This window comes from Sesamum indicum, linkage group LG10, assembly GCF_000512975.1.
Source record: "Sesamum indicum cultivar Zhongzhi No. 13 linkage group LG10, S_indicum_v1.0, whole genome shotgun sequence".
Taxonomy (NCBI): Eukaryota; Viridiplantae; Streptophyta; class Magnoliopsida; order Lamiales; family Pedaliaceae; genus Sesamum; species Sesamum indicum.
Genome location: NC_026154.1, coordinates 12729498 through 12754007, shown reverse-complemented (window position 1 = coordinate 12754007; position 24510 = coordinate 12729498). Strand labels below are relative to the sequence as shown.

At 33.6% G+C, this 24510-nt stretch overlaps 2 protein-coding genes across 3 annotated transcripts in view; one reads left to right on the top strand and one right to left on the bottom strand.

Moving 5' to 3' along the window:
* On the top strand, positions 2111 to 6206 carry LOC105172404 (probable protein phosphatase 2C 34). 2 transcript variants are annotated; one of them, XM_011093803.2, is made up of 6 exons: positions 2111 to 2393; positions 3140 to 3421; positions 3645 to 3953; positions 5353 to 5470; positions 5570 to 5793; positions 5939 to 6206. In XM_011093803.2, exons 2-6 carry the CDS (start codon positions 3167 to 3169, stop codon positions 6152 to 6154), a joined length of 1122 nt encoding a protein of 373 aa, XP_011092105.1. In that variant the 5' UTR covers positions 2111 to 2393; positions 3140 to 3166; the 3' UTR covers positions 6155 to 6206. The 2 variants fall into 2 exon arrangements, with proteins under 2 accessions (XP_011092105.1, XP_011092106.1); XM_011093804.2 differs by lacking the exon at positions 2111 to 2393 and adding an exon at positions 2446 to 2850.
* The window catches only part of LOC105172403 (phospholipase D zeta 1), a 15358-nt gene continuing 5383 nt past the window's right edge, over positions 14536 to 24510 (bottom strand). The window contains exons 6-20 of the mRNA XM_011093802.2: positions 23495 to 23668; positions 21969 to 22211; positions 21757 to 21873; positions 21067 to 21206; positions 20791 to 20940; positions 20129 to 20285; positions 19527 to 20054; positions 18639 to 18749; positions 17871 to 18017; positions 17593 to 17790; positions 17140 to 17241; positions 16504 to 16635; positions 16241 to 16306; positions 15130 to 15191; positions 14536 to 15036 (exon numbers count right to left, since the gene is read on the bottom strand). Of these exons, the coding sequence (XP_011092104.1) occupies positions 14784 to 15036; positions 15130 to 15191; positions 16241 to 16306; positions 16504 to 16635; positions 17140 to 17241; positions 17593 to 17790; positions 17871 to 18017; positions 18639 to 18749; positions 19527 to 20054; positions 20129 to 20285; positions 20791 to 20940; positions 21067 to 21206; positions 21757 to 21873; positions 21969 to 22211; positions 23495 to 23668 (2580 nt within the window). The 3' untranslated portion in view covers positions 14536 to 14783. The remainder of the gene's footprint in view (positions 15037 to 15129; positions 15192 to 16240; positions 16307 to 16503; positions 16636 to 17139; positions 17242 to 17592; positions 17791 to 17870; positions 18018 to 18638; positions 18750 to 19526; positions 20055 to 20128; positions 20286 to 20790; positions 20941 to 21066; positions 21207 to 21756; positions 21874 to 21968; positions 22212 to 23494; positions 23669 to 24510) is intronic.

Genomic DNA, 24510 nt, shown 5'->3' with positions numbered 1-24510 from the left:
GAAAAATAGAATTTCAAGACAAATTTATCCTTGGTGACAGATTGGGTTCTTCTTGAAAAGACGGCAACGCGCACAGGCAAATTGCCCCCAGATTCATTCTCGATCAAAACTTGAAAGTCTATAATCAAACTACGAACTTGAAGTACTATGCTTTGAATTTTCGTCGGTCTAAATGCTTTTAAAAGATTTACATTCGTCTCTTATTCCACGTCGCAATATATGAATTTTTGACAATTTTCATAATAATTATGTAGATAATAAATTATTATCAGTTATTTAATATCGCTCGACAATTGACGTAGTTATATTATATTTATAATATTGTAATGAAGATATATATAATTGATTTTAATTACAAAAATAAAGTTGACCTATGGTTGCATTGTTATACAACTCAAAGAATATTTAACATATGTTTACTACTTATTTTGTTTATGAACATCGTGCCAGCTAAACTTTTTTAATTATGGCTTAATATTCCCTATTATTCCCAACTCATATTACTATTATTTTTATTTGGTAAACTTAATTTAATATAAATCCCGACAAATTACTTATTAAGCAATTAATTACTATAAATAAGCTCTTTTCGACCAAATTAAATAAAAAAACTTATATAATAACATAATTTAAAGTAATTATATCTAATTTGAAAAAAAAATAACATAATTTAAAATAAATACAAAGTAGAAAATAATAATAATAAAATTTGAAAAATTGGACACGTGTTCATTGACAGGTCAAATCAACCTCTTTTCGACTATAAAAAAAATGTCGATAAAATTATAAATATTTCAAAATTTTATCTGTCTAATCTTGTTTAATTTAAATAACAATATACTGTGATCTAAGACTTCAGCTACTCCTATCGACACATGCCACGTAACGTTCTACGACCTAATCTTCTCAATTATTTTATAATCGCGTCATTTGGAGCAAATTATATAGTAAATTCATGATTAGTTAGCACAATGCCATATGAAACTTACCAATAATATATAGTGCCTCAATGATACTCAACCATAATCCCTTTATTTAATTTTTTTCTAAATAATAATGGGAGAGTCAATTATTACAAATTTTGAGATAATATAAATAATTTTTTCCTAATCAAAGCTTCCAAGAAATGATGATAATATTAAAAAAAATTAATAGTCATAGTCTCATGCATGATAATATTAATTATTTTCTAAGATCTTCATAACTTCAATTATATTTTAATAATAATGTTTCTTACGGTAACCAAAGTCTCATTAATTTCGTTCTATCGTTCTTTTTATCGTCTTTATTATTATTTTTAATTAAAATAAAATAATAATAAATACTATTTCAGAGTTCTGAAAAGTCAGATTTTTGTATAGATAATTATAATTGTCAATTTTTTTCGAGTTTAAAAATTATGTGTAGCGCGAAAACTCTTTTAAAATTAAACAATGAGACTCAAATTATTATTAGGAGTAATAAAAATATTAATTTAATCACATTATAACTTTAAATTAGTCTAAGTAGACCTATCAAACCATAGTGATTGCAAAAACTTAATAATTTATGTTTTTATTTTTAATTTTTAATAGAAAATATGTATTTTTAATTTTGTATAGATTTTGGTATAAGATGAGAATATGTTTGGATTAATGTATGAGACTGTGTCATATATTGAATTGCGATGTCAAATTAATATATTTTCAATGAGAATACAATAAATAAATATATTTTTATTTTCATTATTTTTTTACTGAAAATAAACTAAAAAGAGTGTTTTTAATTTACAAATTACGCTTTTCAACTGCTTAATTAATTTTGTTTAAGCCAAAAGTTAAAATCTTATGCTTACCAACTTTTGCAGCTTATTTATTAAACTTTTTCCGCTAACACTCAAATTTCAACTTTTTTTTATTTTTTCTCTTTATTTTTTTTTTATTTTCAAATACTTTCAACTTTCAGCTACACCAAAACTTAGGGCTCGTCTTTTAAATCATATTATTGATTTTCCCATAATGCCCTTGACACATGTGAAAGATGTGGTAAAAGGGTATTATTATAATTTCGACCACTAGAATGAGTGTTATGGTAGAAACTACCGTTGCAAGAAACAGTTGATAAGCCCCTCCAATCCCAAGTACTTTTTACGCGTACACTTTACATATGTGATCTGTCTCTCAGTATCCGTCTTTGTTTTCTTCTCCTCTCACCACATTAAAATCACGTCCAAAGACAGCACCAAAATATGGATTTTGATGCTTACACACCCTCACTCTCTCGATATCTCAGCTCAAACCGTCGGAATCCTGTTATTTTCCGGCGACCCGCGTCATCTTTCCGTCCACTTCTTGGTTTCCCGGGGTGCTGACATCCCACTTTTCGCCAAAAATTTCGAGTTGCTTCTTTTTGAGGTGTCCTCTTTGATCTTTTTTGTGTTGTGGGTTTTGGATTTTGGATCAGAATTTTCTAGTTTCGAGCGTGTGGAAGCTTTTCTTTGTTTGGCTGTGAAGATGGTTGTGAGAAAACATGTTTTCTGTTTGATGTCTCTTTCGTTCACATGTTTCGCTTGTGGTACACTATCTATGAGAGTTCTTGGATTTTTCTTTTTTCTTTCTCTTTGTTTGAGTGAAATCAGATTGTCCATCTGTAATTTGATAATGGTGGTTCCTGGGAATATTATTGTAAAGATCAAAGAAAGGGTTGTACCTTTTTAAAATTCATATTAGATTGTCTTGGCATAGTTGTTTGTGTTAAAAAAGTAATTAAGAATATTCCGGGCCGGTTGTTTTGATGTCTGATAGTTCGATCATCTTCTGACATTTCCGAATCATCAACCACGGTGAATTACTTGTGGTGTTGGAATTCCATGTAAGATTGTGAAGATTCTCTACTTTTCTTCACAGTTAAAAAATGTTTCTTTTTAATCCATTCTAGATTCATCCTTTCTTGTGGGTATTATAATTTTTTTACTCTCGTAGCTTTCTGAGTCAGATCACATCTTCTTCTTCTCAGCTTGGTATTATCCTATTCTGCATGCTCTTCGTGTTCTTATGTACCTGCTCGAGCATATAGGTTGCAAATGAACAAGGATTTGTGCGTGTCATGTGATTTGGAGTGTGATTTGAGTATTTATGAGTAAAGATTTTTGCTTGTGTAGGATACAAACTAGTGGGGGCGGTGAGCTATGGGGCATTTCTCTTCAATGTTCAATGGGCTGGCACGGTCACTTTCGATCAGGAGAACGAAGAATTCGAGGAGCAATTGTGGGAGTTGTGATGGAAGGGAGGCTGTTGAAGCTATGGCGAAGGACGCGAAGAAAAATGACTTGATATTGAGGACCTCTGGCATTGTTAACGCTGAGGGGTCCAAGAATTTGGCTACTGTCTTCTCAAAGAGAGGAGAGAAAGGTGTGAACCAAGATTGCTGCATTGTTTGGGAGGTATGCTTGCATAAGTCTGGATCTCTTTTGCTTAGCATTTTCTATTACTTCTTGTTGGGTTTTCTGATGTTTTTGCATTCAAGGCGCGGCTTTCAGTTTGAGCCTTTCCGCGGCAGAAATAATCGGCGCTTGTATTTCTTCAACTACAGTTAAAAATTAAAATATGGCCTTCATTTTGATCATTTTCTTTGATTGATGTGTTCTTTGATTTTGTGCATCTTAGGAGTTTGGATGCCAAGAAGACATGATATTCTGTGGGATATTTGATGGGCACGGTCCTTGGGGACATTTTGTGGCAAAGAGTGTTAGAGAGTCAATGCCGTCATCTCTTCTCTGCAATTGGCAAGAGACACTCGTTGAAGCTTCGGTTGATCCTGATTTTGATTTGGAATCAGATAAAAAGCTTCACAGATTCAATATATGGAAGCATTCCTATTTGAAGGCCTGTGCTGCCGTTGATCAGGAACTAGAACAGCACCGTAAAATTGATGCATTCCACAGCGGAACCACTGCCTTGACAATTGTTAGGCAGGTAAATAAGGTTTCTTACTCTATCAATTAGAATTAATACAGTCTAATCCTAAGCATGGCAAACCATTCTCCACTTGTTGTAATATTGACTCAGTAAAGGCTATTCAACATATTAGGTAAATGTATTGGTGAAGACTTCCTCATACCGATAGGTTATCAAGGATCATATTCTTTTATTTCAAATAAGGTTTGCTAGTCCTAGGACAGCAATTGATTGTTTCCACAAAGTATTTGACTTTTAAAGAGCATGCGTCTTATTATTCTTACTGGATGCATTTGTGGGTCACTCGGACTTCTTCCTGCTGCATTTCTAGATTATTTTTAACGGTTGAGAACCTGCCGACAGACCTCTAGGTTCATTCTATCCCACCTCCACCCATAAGGAAGCACCAAAAGAAAAAGGCGATGTATGTGATATATTGGATGATTGACACTTGCCTGGTTGCTTGTACATGTAGTTTGATCCTCAATCTACCCAGTTAGTTGCCGAACAAAATATGTGGTGCGAAAAGCAGAACCAGTTTCTTACATCTTTCTCTTTAAACACAAATCACGAAAACATCAGAATTTATCTTTGGAACTTTGGAATCTGAGGTAGTCATATTAATGTTACTTTTCAATAATCTATCCTTTCTCGAATTTACGGACATCAAGGACTTCCCAAAAGTTCATATTTCAAGCACCAATAAGACGTCTAAAGCATGTTGGCAACTTGTATTCTCTGTTTTTAAGTTTGCCTATAGTTCAACAAGGAAACCCGTTGCAGTTTTATATGGTACAATCAACTCCAGAGAAGTTGAAAGGCATGTATATCTTCAGTGGTTGCGAAATGTCTTTATTTGTGTGAGGTGGTCCTAAAAAAGTTGGTCGGTTCATCAGATTCTTTGGTTGTGTACCATTTGAAAAGGGGACCATCTCTGTGAGAAAGATTATCTCTAGTCATTTTATTTCCAGTTCCATGTGCCATTATTTATCCAACTTTTTCTCAAGAATGCTGTAGAATTAACTTGACATTTAGATATTTTGTTCTCATGATGTGAGCATCCTCATTTGTCAAGCTTGAGCAACATCTAGTTTGAAAAATCCTACTGGTTAAGCGAACCTAATTAAGACTCGACTTTAGCAGATTCGCTTCCAAGTCTACATAGATGATGGATGTGGCTGTTGGCTTCTCTGTATACCGTAACCTGGCTTTTAAAATTAAAATGTTCTTCCATGAGATGACGAATGGCAGGAACTGTTTTGTGTGTTCTGTTTTCTTTTCCAGCCTGCTACTTGTCACTCTTATTCAACAGTTCTAATTGTTCTTTCTGGGGTTATTTGCTGATTTCATGAAGTTAAGCAATTGTATTGATATCTCTTTCTTTGTTTTTCCTCCAAAATGTTTGATGTTCTTCCAGGGAGACATTATTTTCTTAGCAAATGTTGGAGACTCACGTGCTGTACTCGGCACCACTTCCGACAGTGGAAACTTGGTAGCGGTGCAGCTCACCATTGACTTCAAGCCCAATCTGCCTCGTTAGTCTCTCTCCGTCTATGTTTCTGTGCATGTTCATCCGTTGGACAATTTTTCTCTTTCTTTGTCAAGCATTGATCGACTTTGTTATATGTGTACAGAGGAGGCCGAGCGGATAATTCAGTGCAACGGGCGAGTCTACTGTCTGCACGATGAGCCGGGGGTTCACAGAGTGTGGCTGCCGCATGAGGAATCTCCCGGACTAGCAATGTCTAGAGCATTCGGGGATTACTGTGTAAAGGATTTCGGACTTATTTCTGTGCCTGAAGTGACACAGAGACATATAACAAGTAAAGACCAATTCGTCGTGCTGGCAACAGACGGGGTATGTATAATCTTCAACTCATCTCGACTTTTGGCCCGAAAACATAGATCAATGCAGACGCTTATCCTATCGCTCAACTTCAATCTCACCAAATAGTCCCACTGCTAAAAATGCTAACAATCTGAAATCCGTTGGTTTTGTGAAGGTTTGGGATGTTATATCGAATCAAGAAGCAGTTCAGATTGTATCGACGACCCCCAACCGGGCCAAGTCCGCCAAGCGGCTGGTGGAGAGCGCGGCTCATGCATGGAAGCGGAAGAGAAAGGGTATAGCTATGGATGATATATCAGCAATTGTACTGTTTTTTCATTCACCTTCTTCATGCGACCAAATCAATCTCTGTTCATCTACATTGAAGTGACAATGTTAGTGAGATGAATGAATGAATGCTTCTGATGATCAGCTATTCTTTCCTTCTCCCTCTCTCTGTTGTGTGTGTGTGTGTGTCTCTCTATATATAACTTCGTGTGTATATAAATATATATATAACAATGTACATAAGTTAGTCTCGATTACATATGTTTTTTCATTCAATTATTTATTGGGATAGTTAAACTTCCGTCCCCTTAAAAGGTGCAATTTTATAAAGAGATTCAATAAAAAAGAAAATTAATATAATAATGTACATTTAAATAAAAAAAATACATGGGGTCATATTACTCATCATAATATTACTTTGACAACCCTTCTAACTTTTGACAATTACAAAAACATCCCTAAGTCATTTTTATCCTTGAAAAATTATTTTAAAGGTTGATCCAGTCAACATGAGTAGTTTTGAATTTTAAGGCTATTAGAGGTAATTTCTGTAATTTTTCAAAAAGTAGGGGTGGTTTGTATAGAAAAACAATAATTAAGGAGTATAAATATAATTATTCTAAAAATCTATGTATAATTATATTAAATTTTATGAAGAGACAATGCAACTATACTTATATTAAATAGGGTAGAAGATGCAAAAACAAAATGCAATCTGTCTCAGGCCTACCTGAAATGTTCCATCAAGAGTCGTATGGATTCTAAATTCTAGAAAAGCAAATTACATTTAATATGATTTAATTCTTTCTACGTACTCTCTAGAAACTACACATGCACACATATATTAATTGCAAATCTCATCATATCTTTAAATCCACTTTTCATTGCTATTTTTTGTTTCTTTTTTCAAGAAAGATGTTTTAGAAGATAGTTATTATATGTCAAAGACCATAAAGACCATTAGTCATTATCATATAGTTTAGGGTTAAATACAGTTATTATTTCTAAAATATCCATCCTACGATTAATTATTTTCTAAAGTATTAAAACTTTCAAAAATTTTCTAAACTTTACTTTTTAAATTTAAAAAATTCATTTTACCCTTACAAAAATGGCTTGTGAAAATTTTAAAATACCAAAATCATCATTTTTCTAATTTTAATTTTACTTGTTCATCAAGCTCTTTTTATTTTATAATCCTAAAGTAATCGTGGATCTTTTTGTTTTAGTTTTATTTTATCTGTCAAATCAAATTAAAAAATAAATTTATACATGCATAAAGTTACCTCATTTATATAATTATCATATATATATATGTTTTAATTCTATATTTTTTTATTAGTTCATCAGCCTTTTTGATTTTATTAATTATATATTTGTTTAAGTAAATATATATATATATATATAAATGTATAAAGTTATTTTTAATTTAGTTTTACAAGCAAATGAAACAAAAATAAAATGAGTTCCAAGCACTTTAGGATTACATAAACATAAAAAAAAATACTTGATGAACAAGTGAAACTTCGACAAAGGGTGATTTTGGTATTTTCTTGAAAAAGGGTGATTTTTGGCATTTCCTAATTATAGTTTCACTTATTCATCAAGTTCTTTTTAGTTTCATATTCCTAAAATAATTGGAGCTCAATTTATTTTAGTAATTTCATAATCCTAAAATAATTGGAGCTCATTTTATTTTAGTTTCACTTGACTGCAAAATCAAAATTAAAAATAAATTTGTAGATGCATATGTATATATATTTATATATTTACTTAAACAAATATACAATTAATAAAACACAAAAGGGTTGATGAACTAGTAAAAAATATAGAATTGATATACTTATATATATGATAATATATATATATGTGGTAATTTTATGCATGTATAAATTTATTTATAACTTAGTTTGACAAACAAGTAAAACTAAAATAAAATGAGCCACAAGTACTTTAAAATTACCAAATAAAAAGAGCTCGACAACCAAGTGAAACTAGAATTAGACAAATCGTAGCATTTAAAAAATCCCTTCAATTTTCTTATAAAGCAACTTTTGTAAGGGTAAAATGGACTTTTCAAACTTAAAAAGTAAAAGTCAGGGGAGTTTTTGAAGGTTTCAATACTTTAGAGGGGTAATTGATGTGGGATGGATACTTCAGGGGTGGTAACTGTATTTAATCCTATAATTTATGTCCGTGAAACAAGACATTCTCTTTACGGCTATGAATTGCATGACCAAGTCTTTATATAATTATTTGATGTATAATTTTAATGATTTTTTGCCAATAAGACATAGTTTAATTAACGAAATTAAAGCTAAATGACTTTAAAGTTGTTGGATATCAACCAGATAGAAGAAAAACCAAATGCCAGAACCTATCAACTACTACAGCGGATCAATAATATTATAGAATACAACAACAAAAGAATAAAATGCAGAAATATTTTTTCAGATCGAAAAATTAACAGAGAACAAAATATCTCAAAGAAAATGGCTTAGATAGCCAATCATGCTTGCTGAAAAATACCCAAAGCCACAAAGACTCAAGACCAAAAAGGAGCACTAGGGTTTTCGCAAAGAACTTGTTATTGAGAGAGATGAAGAAGGAATCAAGATTTCAGGCTTGCTCTTATTCTCCTGAAGGAGACTGAGGATATTTATAGAGGTAGAACATTGATTGCCGGAGGGGATAACCAAGAGAGAAGACGATGCTGGAGAAAACCAAGACCAGAGGGAATGAGAGAGAAGAGAACGAGGAGGTGCTGGAAAAAATAAGGTTAGGGTTTTGATTGAGTGAGAGAGAGAGGCACCAGATTTAAAGCGGTGGAAAATGGATCGGACATTTGGGGGGGTAAGAGACATAGACTGGGCTTTAGTGATGGGCCAATCATCCAAGTGATAGATGAAGGAGGCTTGGGCTTGGGCTATAAGAGCAAACGGGTCACAAGATATTTACAAACTCCACCTTGGACCATAGGCCCAAGAAGGACCAAGTCCAAGATGCCGGATACAAAGCATCATCACTGCCTAACTGTTGGTTCCATGAAGAGATCCTGCGAAAAGAAACAAAAGTAATTTTGGATTTAAATGTCACTTCAAGTTCAGTATGCAAGGACAGTTTCTAAATTTTTCCATAGGAAGACACTTAGACCCTATATCAGCAAAATTTTCTTCAGAGTTGATCTTTTCCAGATTAATGATTTCTTTCCCAAAAATGTCCCTTATAAAATGATATCTAACATCAATATGCTTAGTTTTATCATGGAATACAGGATTTTTACATAGTTATATACCAGATTGACTGTCAAACTGTATAGTGACTTTTTGTTTTAGAAAATCAATTTCTTTTAACAAACTTTCAAGCCAACTGTATAGTGACTTTTTGTTTTAGAAAATCAATTTCTTTTAACAAACTTTCAAGCCACAAAGTTTCGTTAAAAGCTTCAGTGGTGGCAATGTATTCAGTTTCTAATGTAGATAGGGCTACAATATGTTGAAGTTTTGATTTTCAACTAATACATGCTCCACATAAAGTAAACACATATGATGTAGTAGACTTACTACTATCCCTATCATTAGCGTAATTAGAATCCATATATCTAATTAGGTTAGCACCTTCAGAATACTTAGAAAATCTTATGTCAGTATTAATAGAACCATTTAGATATCTTAGTAGCCACTTAAGAGCTTCCCAATGATGGAGGCCAGTATTAGACATGTATCTGCTAAGGCAACTAATAGAGTAAGCAATATCTAGTCAAGTGCAGACCATGAGATACATAACAAAACCAATTATATTTGAGTAAGGAACCTTTCCATCTGTTCTTTTCCAAATTTAGTTTTAGGGCATTGATCCTTACTTAGCTGGAAATGAGCAGCTAGAGGAACATATGTGGGCTTTGATTCAGACATAGAAAACTTCTTTAAAATTTTTTGAACATACGATTTTTGTTTTATAAAGATCGTCGAGTCTTTCTTATTTCAATTAATGATCATACCCAATATTTTCTTAGCATCACCCAAATCTTTCATTCAAATTTTCTACGTAGACTTTCTTATAAATCTGTAGTTAATTTAAGACTAGGACTAGCAATCAATATGTCATCAACATATAAAAGAAGAAATACAGGGATATCATGATCATATTTGAAATACAGACAGTCATCATAAGCACTTCTTTCAAAATTCACAGAATGCATAGATAAGTCAAACTTTTTAGGCCATTGCCTAGGAAATTGTTTTAAACCATAAAGAGATTTTTTCAGCAGGCAAACATGGTCGAATTGTTGTTTATTAACAAAACCAATGGGTTGCTTCACATAAATTTATTCTTCTAAATCTCCATGCAGAAAAGCAGTTTTAACATTCATTTGTTTTAGTTCCCAATCAAAATGAGAAGTAAGAGCAAGTATAATCCTAAAAATAGTGTATTTCACAATAGGTGAAAAGATTTTAGTATAATCAATTCCTTCTTTTCGAGTGAAACCTTTTGCTACAAGCCTAGCTTTAAACTTGTTGAAATGATTTTCTTGTTTTATTTTAAAAGTCCATTTATAGTCAATGATAGAACAATTGCTAGGTTGAGGTACAAAAATCCAGTTTTATTATCCTATAAGGATTTCATTTCTTCATCCATGGCATTTAACCATTGTTTTGAATTTTTAGAATTTAAAGCCTCTTCAACAGAACTTGGTTCATAATTTTCAGTACTAAGTGCCATTTGGAAATCTCTATACCTAGAGGAATCCTAGGTACTCGTCTGCTTCTATCCCTAGCCAATCGATAATTTTCTAAATTATTTTCAGGATCATAATTTTCACTATTTTGACCAGTGTTTTGCTGATTTTCAGTATTTTGATGATTTTCTTCCTCGATTACTTGATCTTGTTGGTTATCTTTTGAAAAACCCTCCACCTTATTAAAAGTGAACTCTAAGTCAAACTTTTTATCTTTTTTAGTTGAACTAGTAAGACATAGCATTTCAAACTCATTAAAAGTGATATTCCTACTTATAATAATTTTAAAACCTGGTTGGCTTATAAGCCAAAATCTATATCCTTTCACACCTTTAGGATAATCAATAAATACACATTTTTTAAAATGGGAGTTTATCAGTATTTTGAAGAACAAAAGTAGAACACTCAAAAATACGTAAGGAAGAAATATCAATGTTTTTACTAGTCCACATAGATTAAGGTATTTTTCTAAATAATGGGATAGAAGGAGATCTATTAATTAAATATGCAGCAGTTAACTCATGTTCTCCCCAAAAAGATTTTGGTAATCTAAAACTTACTAATATGCATCCAACTTTATTTAGTAAGGTCTATTCATACGTTCAGCAACACCATTTTGTTGAGAGGTATAGAGATTTATTTTATGTCTTTTAATTCTAAATTCATCACATAAATCAGAAAAATTTTGATTGCAGAATTCTAACTCATTATCAGTCCGTAAGGCTTTTAACTTCTTTCCTATCTGATTTTCAATTAAAGTTTTCCATTTCTTAAATTTTTCGAAAACTTCATATTTTTGTTTCATTAAGAACACAAAAATTTTTCTACAATAGTATCAATTATAGATAAAAAATATCTATTTTCACCATGGGTGGGAATATTAGCAGGGCCCCAAACATCAACATTCACATAGTCAAGAACACAAGATGATGATGAGGGGTAAAGGGAAGGTGATGTAGGAAAATGAACCTATATCGTTTTCCCAAAACACAATCATTACAGAAACCTAGTTTGTCTATTTTATCAGTTAGAATTCCTTCATTTTTTTTTTTTAATAATTCTAGGCCCTTTATACCAATGTGACCTAATCTCTTATGCCACAAACTAGTTTTATCATTTTTGAAAACAGCTGTAGTAGTAATATCATAATTCACAGAACAAACATATAAGTTTTTTTCTTTTCAGCTTGGAAAACTGTTAATGAATCTTTCATAATTTTTATAATACCCTTTCCTCACCTTCCTTCAAGCCCTTCCTCTTCAAGGGCAGCATAAGAAATTAGATCGTGACTTAAATTAGGAACATGTCTAACATTTTTCAGGGTTAACTTATATCCATTTTTATAAGTCAAACAGATGTCACTCACCAAGACCTTTTATTCCACAAAATTTTTCATTTGCCATAGACACACAGCCTAAATCTCTAGGTTTATAATTTATCAAAATTTCCTCAAAAGGACTTGTGTGAAAAGTACATCCAGAATCAATTAACCATTCATTCATATTAAGAGAAGACTGGATAACATTAACTTCACAAATCATAAACACTTCATCAAAGTTTTCTTCAGTAATAAATCTTCTTTATTAATATTTTTATTTTCTCTTTTAGGTTTTTTTTAGTCTTTTATATAATGACCTTTTCCTCCATAATTATAGCATCTTCTTACCCTAGCTTTTTTATCCCTATTTTTATCTTTCCTAGTTCAAGATCTTGACTTACTCCTGCTTCTACTTCTACTTTTACCCTTTCTATGTTTTCTGTATTTATAATCATAATTTCTGTATCTAGTTCTTCTCCTTACATGATTAACTTCGTTTAGACTTTGATTGGATTTATTTGTCTTTAAATCCATTTCCTTCCTTTTAATACCATTGACTACAGTATCAATATTTACATTATCTCTACCATATTTTATTGCAACTTTGACATCACTATGAGCTTTAGGAATAGCATTTAGCAACATTATAGGAGATTAATCATCTATATTTTTGTCACCATTTAATTTTGTGTCTTGAATTAATTTCTTAAATTCATCCAAGTTCTCCTCAATATTCTTAGATGAATCTAATTTATATTTGAAAATTTTTTCAAGCAAAAATAATTTACTCGGCAAAGAAGTTTCTGTAAAGAGTTATTCTAATTTATTCCAAAGATCTTTTGCAAAATTTTGTTTACCTACTTTCCTTAAAATAGAGTTGGATAAGTTTAAAATGATAGAAGAGTGAGAAAATTCATCAATTTCAAGTTTCTTTTCTTCAGAAACATTATCTGCATATTTTTTATCAATTACTTTGAAAACCTTTTGTTGAATTAAAATTCCTTTCATTTTTTGTTGCCAGATAGAGAAATCAAATTTGCCACCAAAGTTGCAGATTATAATAAACCATATTAATAACAGAGATGACAACAAGTATAAAAACAAGAGGGAAAAATTAATAAGATAGAATAGTAACAGACTATATCAGGGGACCTTAGCTAAGACTCAATCCAGATACCCCTCATCCTAAAGGGCCCGACCAGGTGAAAAATTAGCAAGGGTTGGTCTTAGGTCGAAATACAGTAAGAATAATGCACAAAGCGGTAAAACCGCACTAAGCAGAATATGGCAATAATAATGCACTAAGCAACATTATCAAAATACAAAAGCTAGTACTTTTGCACAAAGCAGTAAACAATTGTTAAGAATTTTTGCACTTAGCAAATCTTACTCTGTAAATAAAAAATACAAAGACAGATTTACTTTTGTACGAAGCAGATACGAGTAAATATCACAGTTAATGAAGTTAAGGTTAAGAGAAGATATTACCGTATGACGGTGTCGGAACCAGGGACTAACCCCGGCTCTGATACCACTGTTGGATACAACCAGATAGAAGAAAAACCAGATGTCAAAACCTATCAACTATTACAACGGATCAATGGTTCTAAACCTTTAATCAAACAATACTATAGAATACAACAATAAAAGAATAAAATGCAGAAATATTTTCTACAGATCTAAAAATTAAAAGAGAACAGAATATCTCAAAGAAAATGGGCTTACATAACCAGATCTGTAATCCTTTTTGCCCAAGAGCCACAAAGCCCTAACAACGTATCACAGTTGCTGAAAAATACCCAAAACCACAAAGGCTCAAGACCACAGATGAGCACTAGGGTTTCACAAAGAAAAGTTCACTAAAAACAACTACTACTACTACAAATATAGTCTTACAATCTAAACAACATAATTTTCCCTTTTGAAAAAAATATTAATAATCTTTGGATTAAATACAATTTGCCTCACTGTATCTCAGAAAATGTTTAAAAGATCCTCCTAAGGAAAAAAAAAGAAAAAAGAAACACGAAAAAAAACGCTTCAACATTTTCACAATATAGCAAAATCAAACAAAAGAAAGCATATCAAACTAAGGAGCTCAATCACAAATATAATTAAATTAGTTAAATTTATTACCTAAGTTGTAAATTATTTGATAATCATCAATTGTTTTTGTGTTGGTATGCTTCCTCTTCCATGCAAATGTAGTTTGAATATCAATACACATGAATCTGAATAGCCTGTCTCTCATCACTATACCTTCTTGCAATTTGGGTTTTATGTTTTGCTAATGCCTCTTCTCTTCTCCCCTGAAACTGAAATACATGGGAAACAATTTGCAATTTTTTTTTTCCTTTCTTTACATGGAATCCCCACAGTTATGATTGTCTTAACACCTGAAACTTTAGGATCTCATAAGAATAAGAACTCGGCAATAGAAATTATTTTTATATATAAACTGATTGGATCATCAAATTTACAGTACTTGTTTATCTATTAATTGTAGGAGAACTTATAGTGTAACTTGTGACATTTCATGTCTGTTTACTCTCCAAGCAACAATAATATGATAAATCCCTAGCTCCTACCGCTCGCTTACATACGGCTTCCTAGAGACAATTCTATAAATAGATACAAGCTATCTTTTATCAACTGAAACCGTCTTCATTTGTATGTTCAGTGGAACACTTGAGGAGATGCATAAAACTCACCCTCAATAAACATTGGTCTCAGGTCATCTTCTTGGCTCATGAACTCCAATGGAAAGGAAACAAGGTGTCCTCTTATTGATTTTAGCTTCGTCATTGGCTCCATAACTATGAGTTCCTCGTTTTGGTAGATTTCAATTTTGTTAGGAGCCACTCCTAAGTCGATAGTTGTGTGCCGAAGCTTCTGCTTCCAATGACTCATACTTTGTCTGAGTGCAGATCTGAGGTTAATAGTAACAATGAGCAATAACAGTTATGCATAGTCAAGAGGCAAAAATGATATGAAATAAGAACATAGGTTGCCAGAGAGGCACCTGGATTTGATGGTGTCATTGGGGATGCAAGAGAAGACATCTTGGTAGATCTTTGTATTTGACTGTCAATGAAAAATCAACACTGCTTGTTAAATGAAAAGAAAGCAGAAGTTGATGTTTGCAACTAAACAGCCCCGCCCTCTTCATTTCGAGATTACAAATACCCCTCTCTGACCATCAGAATTTGGCCAATTCTACCGGGATTTTGTGGAAAGACAAGTTTACCTTTTACTAAGGTTTAATAGTTACATGGAAAGCGGCAATGTCTTTTAAAATGGGAAAGGGTGTATCTAATAGGCACATTTAGGCAAACATAGCGTATAAGGATCTTGATTATGCCATGATATGAGCAAAAGATAACATCGAGATCACATTTAGCTATACACTGGAAGATAGAAAATTTAAAGAAAGACTCTGAGCACAGCCTTGTCATAATTGTTAGATGCTAGATCATTCGATGTCTTTTAACAAACATCCTGCATTTGGACCTAAAAAGAGGACACTTATAAACCAGTCAACTTACTGTCCCAAAATCATGTGGACCATCATTCTAGAAAATTACCTACTCACAGAATAATTTTCATCTAATTTATGGTCAATAGCCAAACCCCATAAACGCAATGCCCCCACGAAGTAATTGCACGATGAAAGCTGTTCATGCTATCCGTGCAGGTTGGATTGGATTCTACCTTGTCAATGTTCTGGGACTAACAAACTCAAAGTATACAAGCCCATGTTTCCAAGTAATTAAGCAAAGACTTCCAACATAGTCGCTTTATTGCCTGTCACTAAGGATGGGAAGTAAAATATATTTGCTATGGCTTTACCAACTATATAGCCACATCCCGTAACCTTGAGTCAGTAAAACTACATTGCTATCCTCTTAATGCAAATACAAAGTTTGACCTGCAATGTGCATAAGTATCAATTCTTAGAAGTATGCTAATATATCATAAGTTCAAAACCCTGTGTATTATGTGCCCGTCCATATATTATATTACATAATTAAAGTACAAGGGAATCATATAACCCTACAAGTATGGTATATTTGTAGGTGCAACACAAGATGACACATGAACCAACGCCGCAAACTTAATAACATTTGTCATACCTCAGCAATCTCTAACCAAAAGTGCTTGTATGTTGTCTCAGCTATGGGGTCTTTCGTTTGAGCGACCTGGAGGGCAGAGAAAACAATTATTGCAACAAGATATTCATAATCATTTCAAAATGTTAGAGATTAGAAACATATCCAAGAGAGAGATGATACAAGGTCCATGTGGTTGTGCAATAGTGGTAGGTTCTTGTAAGTACTGAGATGCCAACTTGATGCTCTTAGTCTGGCATCTTCATCACAATTATGACTCTACTTACCTCTTCGGTGTGCAGACCAAGGTGCTCCGCCCATAGGCAAAGTCTAAGACTCAAAGCAAATTTTCCAGCCTCCCATGGCTTCCCATTCATGGAGGAATCAACAAACTCTTTATCTTCTATCAGGAGAGCAATCTGGAGAATATACAGAAAAACATAAAATAACTGTTTTGCCTAGATAGGAAAATCGATATCGATATGATATAATCATTTCATAAACACTAGGAACAAAAAGATAATATCAAAAGAGATGCAGTGATGAAGCAAAGTCGATTGTAAGTGGAACTGTGCTCATAGTCAACAAATTGTATGTATACCCTGTATGTTGTTGCATATCTAATAATGTAAATATGCATGTGCAGTTTTCGCATGTATCTAGGTACATATCCATGTATTTTATGTCAAGGCTTTGACATTTCAAAGAAACTCCACTTTACAGGAAGCATTTTAAAAGTAAGTTCCGTGGGCATTTTGGTGCATATGAGAAAGCCAATGGCAGACATTGGTGTAATCCTATAACCTTCGGTTCTCTGAAAAATTATCCTCTTAGGCTAAACTATGCGAATTTCATAAACCCCAAACTATTGCCGTCAAGTATTTAAGTTGTATATGGAAAATGGCATGTAAATCATCAAACACCTCTGAGTCTCTTGAACCCAGCAAACTTCGATCATTTATGTTGGATGACCCAATCAAAGCGCGACGATCATCTACTATCATCACTTTACTATGAACATACACCTGTATAAGAAAAAAGATGAGAACAAGTTAATCGAGAAGAATGACATTGTTAAGTCTTAAAACTAATTGGGAGTGGGGTATCCATTGATTCAAATACTGGCCTCAAAAGTCATATTCAGCTGATTGATGCATAAATCATTGGTTAATAGTGATAACTTTATATAAAGTTGATGCGTTTATATAAATTAACATTCCATAAAACAGGCCATTAAGCATATAGTAGCATACCATTTGGCAGAAGAATGTCAGAGATCTTTCAAAGAAAGTGATAGGAGAGACGATCAGACTAAAATGGCTTTCTAGAGTTTGATTGAGGGAATAAAAGGTATAAAAGAATCCAACAAAAAATACCTGACTCGTAACCACAGGACCTACATCAAAAAGTCTGCCATAAGTTCTTAAACCAAAGAACGATATGAAATCATGTGCTCTGGTACCCAACTTTGAGAAAAGTTTCTCCAATATTGAACTTTTCCCTCTGCAAATAGTTCGATATTGCCAATGCATTATGGCTCTAACAGTAGCTGCACCACTGTCATCCACACCCCCCTGTTCACTGGAGAAGTTATGAGAAACATGAAAAGGAACAGAGAGAGATGGAAAATTCTGATCTAGCAGGAAACCGGTACCTGAAAACCAGGCAAGAGTGGGATTACAATTATGACTCTGAAGCACCTTTTCTCTTCATGTGCCCTCATTATGCGGTTGTATAGAGATTCAAGCACACGATTTTGTATAACATCATCTTCTGAGAGCCCCGATATGAAAAACTGATTCTGTAATTAGAAGATGTGATAAATTCTTTTGCGAATTCAGTATCAAGCCAATACTAAAGACAAGGGTGCAGGAGTAGAAGACTATAGAGACACCCATTTGAAGTTCTAATTCTTAGTTTAAAGCCTCATGAAGTATGTCTGCTAAAAGCCTTTTCATTGCATGTATGAAATCTGATCCTTTTGGAGGCCGATGACAGGAAGAAACGTTAGATCAAATCTTTTGGGAAGAAATTGAATCCAAGAAGATTAACATGGATTTGGTTGGCTGCATGAAATGGAACATCCTCCTACTCATTTGGAAGTATTTTATTCAGGAGATGATGGGAGGTATAACTTTGTTTTGTGACATAAATCAAGCACTCGTGTTAAACAGAACGAAGATCTGAATCTACCCGCATTTTTCCTCATCTGGGAGAAAGAATTTCTATTCTGAAAAACATCTGAGAATTAAATATCCGAGAAAAAGGGTTGCGGCATACAATCGTAAGTTAGTGGAACATTAAATCGTGAAAGAAACATGACATGAGATTGATGCTATTCTTGTTGATGCTATTTTCCTAAGCTTATACAATGGGATATTGACGTCGAACCTAAGAAAATATTAGATGTACATAAACTCACCTCAATGTAAATGAAGTGCTCTGCCTTCTCAATGAGAGCACAATAAGCTCTATGAATGCTGTCTTCAGTTTGGCTTGTTCCAGCAGACCACTGGCTGACACTTCTGACAACCTACATCAACACGTATAGTAATAACATTATGTATGTCTATAATGATGTTACAGTTGAATCATACATGTAACGTTAGAATTCAATTATTCTTATGACAAACTTCCATGCTTGATGAATCAAGATCAGCGGCTTACGGCCAGCGCATTCCTTATGTATCCCGTATTAAATGATCTTATATGGACATGGTCTAGCACAGAGCTCCTATTTTATTTCTGGCACAGATATATTAATTAGTCAAATCTCTTCGTGTATTTATCATTTTTTAAGTTTGAGTTTGTCCAGAAACACAAAAGCGGGTGTGCCATGTTCAGTTAATATATATAACACAAATTCTTTATAAGTTATAACACGAAACCTTCTGAAGAGACAAAACATTCTCAGTTACTCAGCTTTATTCTTCCAGATTCTATACCTCTATGCTGCAACATCTTGTCCATCCTACTAAAATCTTGACTTTCTGAAAATCATGAGAGGGAAATAACTTTCAACAATAGCTAACAGATGGAACTTGCATCTGTAAGATCATGATGTAAGCTAAAGGTCTGAAAAACTTAGTATTTGATTATATATCCAAGTACCACATTTCTACATTATGCAACCTAGAACTTAGTTAATGTTTATTGCAGAAACTTTTACAGTATCTTGAGCAAAAATATGAAACATACGGCACTCAAAAGTTTTTCCTCGTCAGAGAGACATCATAGAAACATCTCACTACCAATCTCAAGACACAAGGAGTTACAGAAAGGTCTCATAACTCTCAATAATTTAGCTAACCTGGCAGTGGCATGAACTACGAGGACCAACTTGTGTTATTCCATTGGCTGACATAACCTCGAAACTTTGTTCTTGGGTTTCCCACCAATAATCTTTGACTTGCAAATCAGACTCTGAGACTGTTCCTATTAGCATTGCACTTTGTGGATCCGAACTATAATCATCATCACTGAAACTACTTCTGGTGTCTCCAGAAGTTGGACATCTGGAATCCTGATAAGAAAATGAACTACCCGTACAATGCCCACTCAGCTCAGCCGGAAAATGGTCGTTTGAGTTCAAGCCATTTGACTTATTTTCCATGATGGTAGAATCTGGACCATCTGCTTCATGAGGTAAAAGCAGTGGAATGTCTTCAGGTGGTGTTTGAGGTGAAAAGTGATCCTTCCTACCGATGTCCTGAGAATTTACTTCGGAGGTATTCCTTTCAATGTCTATATCACTGCTTCTTCCCATGTAATGTGGTAAAACCATGTGATGCTGAGGCATGAGTAAAGGTATTGACTGTTCATTTGGTGCTTTACTTCTCTGAATTGACGGTGGAAAAAATGTATTAGTCACTGAAACTAGTTCACAGTCCATGAAGAAGTACAGAAGCAAACCTTTGCATGGTTCCAACGCTGAACAAAATGTCTAGCAATATCCCTGCAAGGGGGGCCCCAAACAGCACAATGAACATCGTGCCATGGCATCCGAGGATACTTCTCTCGGTCCAATTCATCTTTTAAGGTGTCTTCCCAAGAATTTGGTTCTGATTCTCTGCATAATCCATGGAAAGGCCTTCAACTGGTTATATCACGTTATGGAAATTTGTATTGTAGCACACAAAATCAAGGCTGTTTGGACCTTTGATATTAATCAGAAAAATACTTCAGAAAAAATCTTCTTGTTTTGGTTTTAAAGGAAAATGCAAGGGAAATATTTGTAAGAATACTTGAATGAGGAGGTACTAATTGATTTATATATTATTTTCATTTGTTTAAGTATGATACTTGTACGAATTTATCATAGATACTTTTTATATAAATGGAAAAATGTGAAAGAGTTTGGCTTTTCTCCTTCACTTTCCGTCACTAGAACCTTATATCAAATCATTAGTGTGAAGGTACATAATTTGGTTATACACAGTAATAAGATTCATAAATCAATTGAATTCCAACCAGGGGTATTCTGAGAAAGAATCTCATGGTATTCAAATCCACCAAACCTCTTCAAAAGTTCCAATTTCCTATAAACAAGAGTTTCATTTTAAAATATAATTTACCTTGGATTATAGTAGTCTTTTCCAGGCCATAAGAAAGGAGGGAAATCACCTACTCTGTGTTCAGTTGTGTCATACCGGCCAAAACATAAATCCAGCCCTCCAATAAAGCAAATCTTATGATCTACAATAACAAGCTTCTCATGGTGAGACCTGCAAGCACTAACTAACTGTTACTATTTATTTGAAAAAACAACTGTACAAACTTTTGCAAAATTGTATAAAAGTGGAACTTCTTTTATTTGTCTCTTCTGCTGAATCTCAGAAGCAACAGCTTACCACAAGTAGATGCCAGTTGACAAATGATCAGGATACCGCAGAACTTTAACATTTTCATGAATGTTAAGAAGCTTTCTCTTACTATATAAGCTGTTAATTTTTAAAGCAAGAGAAACTTCCTTGTAAAGAAGAATGTGTATCTGCACAGTAGTGTAGGAAATGAATTCAGAGAAGAATCAGAATCAGATGCAATGGAAATGATAGTTCAGATCGAAATAAAAAACCAACTAAAATATCACAATGGAATTCTACAATGATGCAGTGAAGTCATAAAATGCATCCAACTCCAACAACAATAACGGGTACTGTCACTGTGAGCAATTGAAGAGGTTATAGCCCAAGTTTTATTAATTAAAGTTGAATTGAGCTTGAAAGCATCTTTAGTGCTACTTGGTTTTCATGAAAAAGACTGCTTTTGCTCACAGTTCTCAAACTTTCAATTAAAAGTTCTGATTCCCATAACTGCCAAATAGCATTTTAATCTTCATCTGAAACTGGATATTTAAATAATCGGATCAACAACAATCAATATTGATTCTGTTTCCAAACGCAATTAACTTGAAAAAGAAAGAGCAATAGATATTGCCAAGTAGTTGTCATGAAGGGCAACAAGATGAGAGAAGTTGAAAAAAAAGAGAGGACTTCTTTTTGTGTTCCTCAAACAATGGCTTCTGAATACGAAAATTGCACCTGAACCCCTTCCTTAGCTTTAGCCTCAAGTAAAGCATCAAGCCTGGAGGAACTGTGTTTGTGAAATGGCCGTCTTAAATACAACTCAGGGCAAAGCCACCACCCAGTCATGTATATCTGCGGATAATATGCAGCCACTTTAGACATTTCAATAGCCAAACATGGTCAAAAACTCGTTGAACTTAGTTATCCTATATGTTTGGAAAATTGACCTCTGATTTTGCACTCTCTATTGATAAAGCTATTGCTTCAAATGCTGCTTTGCCATCTATAAACCATTGAGCTAGGCTTCCATCTTCAACCAGTCCTCTAATAGGGGCAAATGAATTAAAGCGATGAGGATGACACCAACTCTCAGAACGCTTTGATCCAACTGCATTAATCGCATAAACCCAGTCTTGCACTTTGGCGTGGCTCGTAGTCCTTAGCTTTATGTTCCTGTTCCCACATGAAACCTTTTGACCATTTAAAAGTAGGGAGCTCATGTTAGTGATACTATTTAAAAAGTTAGAATTCAAAGACATTATAACAATAGGAATAGTCTAATTAATCAAATTGGATGTACAATAACATTTGGACATTGTTCATCAGGAATTAGTTAATCATCCGCATAGCTTCAATAGTACAGAGAAATGATGCCAGACACCTATGGCTGTTATGAGTTGTTCTTCTCTTAAAACCAAGGCCTGGACTCACAGTACAGAATCTCTATTGAATTTTTACCTCCAATTCCCTCCAAATTTATCAGTTACATACTGATTATGCGGTTAATTAGTACAATAATTAGGCTAGTTCTGTAAGTTTTTCAAACCATTAAACTATAGAAACTGTAACCCTCTCCACCCCCCCCCCCCCCCCCCCAGAAAATAGAACACTTGTTTAGCACAATGTGAAGTCTCATGGTTGCAATGCACGCCTTTAAGATGTTCATCTTTAGAGAAAACATACAATCAAAGAGCAAAGAGGATATTTAAAAGGTTGCTTTTCAAATTTTCTGCTTGCCAAAGAATAAAGTAGGAAATGTGGCACAGCTCCTACAATGTTTAAAAAAATAAAAATAAGAAAAGGCTCATATAGGTGAAAAAAATCAATGCAGAACTGATCATGTCTGCACAGAAAAAAAAACAACTCAAATGTGAGTTGTAAGAGTAAAAATGAACTAACCATTAAAATATTTTGGTGAGACGTTCATCTCTAACTTTATGACTCATGCAACAGTTTATTGGTTACTGATGACATTGTGACACTATGTCTCCACAATGTAAAAAGCATATTAAATTTGATTCAATAGTTCTGATACAAAATCACAACTATGAGAGCTGACTGCTAGGGAGACAAAAGATTGTGATCCTTGTTCTTCACTTTAATCAATCCCATTCCATTACTTTTTATAATGAAGATGTTTTCCCTCAAAAGTTGCTCAGTCTTTCTGTACAAAGTACTCTTTCCATTTCATAAGCTGAATATCATGTGAACATGTGTGTCTTTATGCTTCATGCTTATGTTTAGAAACTTGGATGCATAATAAAATATACAACTTATAGCTGGTAAACAAAGATAAACCAGATATATCGAATTAAAACAGAAACAAAGTTGAGACTGAGAACAAGTCTCAGCAAACCATGGGAAGCAATTGAGCCAATTACAAAACCAGTTTTTTTTTTTAAAAGAAGCAGTTTAACTTTCTCACTTTTCTGTTATGATGCTTAGACAATCATGAAGTGGAGAAGAAACTCACCTCAAAAGCATGGCGCAAAGGATTTCGTTCCTTTAACACTTTGGCCAAGTACACTTCATCATCTCCTTTTGCATTTGAAGCTGGTAGGACATCGAAGACAATTATGTCTAGGAGTTTGGTGTCAAAATGATTATCAAGGAAAGCCAAGAAACCCGGTTTGAGAACGAGCCAAACCTAAATTCAGTACATCAGTGCTCGGCCATCCACATTGACCAAAGAAAAAATGAAAAAAAGGAGATAAGAGAAAAATTTATCTGCATAATAGCCATCTCAAAGTTTATCCCATAAAACTGGCATTACCTATAGTAGGCGTTATAATGATTAAATGGAAAACAATATGGTCTCACATTCAGCATATAGTGAGTACTACAGCGTACAGGTGTTCATAGTATCCTTTGGAGCCTCAGGGCTACCAAAACCAGGTGAGTCAGATAGCTTTAGCACTTCCAATTCTCAGAAGGATCAATTTTGTTGTTAAAGTTAGCAGTTAAATCAAAAAAAAAAACAGCTTATGAAGTGGATATATTTTTGTCTTGATAATGGAACCCTGCTGTCTCTAATCAGTGGAATGCATAACTATTCATTTTGAAAATTCCAAGATGAAGATGCATGAATGGTTCTCATGCAGCATCATGTGAAATATCTCCCAGCATTTCACATAATCCTAGTTCCAAATTTACAAGTTGGAGGATTATATTGTATGATTTAATGAAATACATTTAATTACTTTAAGTAGAAAGCAAATCGTTTCATGTAAAAACATTTTCACTAGAATAGCATATCCCAATGTAGAGACAGAGTTGTATTGTCCGATCTCCATTCAGACAATCCATTGTCATGCTTTAAATTATAAGGTCTTTGCATTGCGCAGATACGTCAGTGTAGAAACCTTAAGTTGGCATGGAATATTAAAAGACATGGAATATTAAAACGAGCAGAGGGTGCTTGAAAAGAAAAAAGCATCAGAATTGAGAAATAAAGTGTATCTTCCATGCTTGTGGTGACTGGCCAGCTAT